At 46.9% G+C, this 2,517-nt stretch overlaps 1 protein-coding gene across 1 annotated transcript; it reads left to right on the plus strand.

The window, feature by feature from the left end:
- Window positions 1-1,179: 1,179 nt before the first annotated feature.
- LOC142004629 (olfactory receptor 6C4-like) lies at window positions 1,180-2,106 on the plus strand. Its single transcript, XM_074982247.1, has one exon. It carries the CDS (start codon window positions 1,180-1,182, stop codon window positions 2,104-2,106), a length of 927 nt encoding a protein of 308 aa, XP_074838348.1.
- Window positions 2,107-2,517: the final 411 nt, after the last annotated feature.

Here is a 2,517-nt window from a genome sequence, read left to right on the forward strand (position 1 = left end):
TCCAGACATGTTATTTGAAATCCATTCTTGTGTATAGCTGCAAAATTTTGAAATAACGCATTGCAGAATAGCTATCCTGGAATGGATTATTTTGAAATAAAGTTGCTGCGTAGACATATAAAATCATAGAATCACAGAGTTCAAAGGGACCTCAGGAGGTCATCGAGTCCAGCCCCCTGCTCCAGACAGGATCAACCCCAACTGAGTCGTTCCAGCCATGACTATGCCAACCTGGGACTTAAGACTTACTGGCAAACAGAATTCAGGGGAGGAATAGCTCAGTGCTTGCTAAACCCATGGTTGTGAGTTCAATCTGTGAAGGGCCATTTTGGGATCACGCATGAACAGATTAAAAAGAATCCATCAGGGATGGTGATAGCCCCTGCTGTGAGAGAAGAGGGCAGGTTTTGATGATGTTTGAAGGTCCCTTCCAGCTCTGTTAGGTAGGTTCACTCTGAAGAGTGATAGCAGAATCCCCCCCGCTCCCCCAAGGGGCTAGACTAGATGACAGAAGGGGAGGAGTAGGTTAGGTGTGAGGAAAAAACTACTTCACCAGGAGGGTGGTGAAGCATTGGAATGCGTTGCCTGGAGAGGTGGTGGATTCTTCATTCCTAGTGGCCTTTAAGTCCTGGCTGGGATGTCTTTGTTGGGGTTGATCCTGCTTAAAGCAGGGGGCTGGAGTAGATGACCTCCTGAGGTTCCTTCCAGCCCTAGGATTCTACGACCACCTCAGGTTCCTTCCATCCCTAAGATTCTATGATACTGACTGTGCAGCCCTTCATGAGGCTTTTTGGGTTAGAATCTGCCATATTCTTCCCCGCTTCTATTCCAATGGGTAATTATGTTGCACTGAATGGATAAGAAATGGTTGCTGTGAAATCACTAGATTTTGGCTCGCAAATCAGTGCCATTGAACTAAAAAGTGGACAACAGTTTCAAATATTAACGTTTTTGAGCTCTGTAAAACAACTGTCTCCCCAATTCACTCACTGAACATTTCATCAGCTGGTGGTGGAAAGGTTTTGCCTGTTGCCTTAATGATCAGTAGCTGGGAGCACAAGTTTAGGCTGGTGTGTGTGTGTGTGTGTGTGTGTGTGTGTGTGTGTGTGTGTGTTTGTGTGTCTGTGTGTGTGTGTGTGCGTATTTGTGAAAGAATTCTTTTGTTTTCCCAGGGCACCAATGAGGAACGAAACCCAAGTGCCTGAATTCATTCTGCTGGGGCTAACCAACATCCCTGAACTGCAACCCTTCGCCTTTGGGGTACTTTTCATGGCCTACACGATAACCATAATGGGGAACATCATTATTATCAGCATCACCTTCACTGACTACCGACTACGGACTCCGATGTACTTCTTCCTCCGCAACTTGTCCTTCATAGATGTCTGCATCATCACACTTATTGTACCCCGGATGCTGACGGACCTTAGAGCTCAGAAGAGAACAATATCATTGCACGCGTGCCTCTTGCAGTATTTTTGCTTCATGTTTTTTGGGGCTGTGGAATTTACCCTGCTGGCAGTCATGTCGTTCGACCGCTACGTGGCCATTTGCTATCCCCTCCGTTACACCACCATTATGAGCCAAAGATTGTGCAGCCTCCTGGTTATTTCCTGCTGGACGGGAACAATTTTCCTCCCCATTATGCCTATTTTCCTGATGAGCCAGCTCTCATACTGCAAATCCAACGTCATTGATCATTTCTTCTGCGACTATACACCGCTGATGAAGATCTCCTGCGGGGACAAACAATTCCTGGAGCTCGTGCATTTCCTGGTGGCTTTCTGCACTGTGCTCTGCACCTTACTGCTGATATCGGTGTCCTATACCTACATCCTCATCACCATCATGCAGATCCCCTCTGCCAAGGCACGCCAGCGGGCTTTCTCCACCTGCTCCTCCCACCTCATTGTCATCACCATCTGCTACGGTAGCATCATTCTCATGTACATCAGGCCCACACAGAAGGAGGACCCAGACCTCAACAAAGGCCTCACGATCCTGATGATCGTGTTTGCTCCCTTGATGAACCCTTTTATTTACACGCTACGGAACCAGCAAGTGAAGGACGCGCTTAGAGATGCTGCAAGAAAGACATTGATATAAGGATACGAGAACATAAGAATGGCCACAGTGGGTCAGACCAAAGATCCATCTCGCCCAAAGTACTGTCTTCCAGCAGTGGGCAACGCCAGATGCCTCAGAGGGAGTGAATAGAACAGATAATCATCAAGTCATCCCTCCCGTCACCCATTTCCAGGCTCTAACAAACAGAGGTGAGGGACACATTTCTGCCCATCCTGGCTAATAAGTATTGATGGACCTATTCTCTATGAATTTATCAAGGTGTTTTTTGGAACCCTGTATAAGTCCTGGTCTTCACAACACCCTCTGGTGAGGAGTTCCACAGCCTTACCTTGCATTGTGGAAAGAAACGCTTCCTTTTGTTTGTTTGAAACCTACTACAGTTTGAATTTCTCTAATCTGGAACTCTCTTGTCTGGCAACACCTGGAATC

Source organism: Carettochelys insculpta, chromosome 32, assembly GCF_033958435.1.
Source record: "Carettochelys insculpta isolate YL-2023 chromosome 32, ASM3395843v1, whole genome shotgun sequence".
In the NCBI taxonomy this organism is placed as follows: Eukaryota; Metazoa; Chordata; order Testudines; family Carettochelyidae; genus Carettochelys; species Carettochelys insculpta.

Coding starts and splice junctions, on each gene's coding strand:
- LOC142004629 (XM_074982247.1), top strand. CDS start 1,180: ATGAGGAACGAAACCCAAGTGCCTGAATTCATTCTGCTGGGGCTAACC.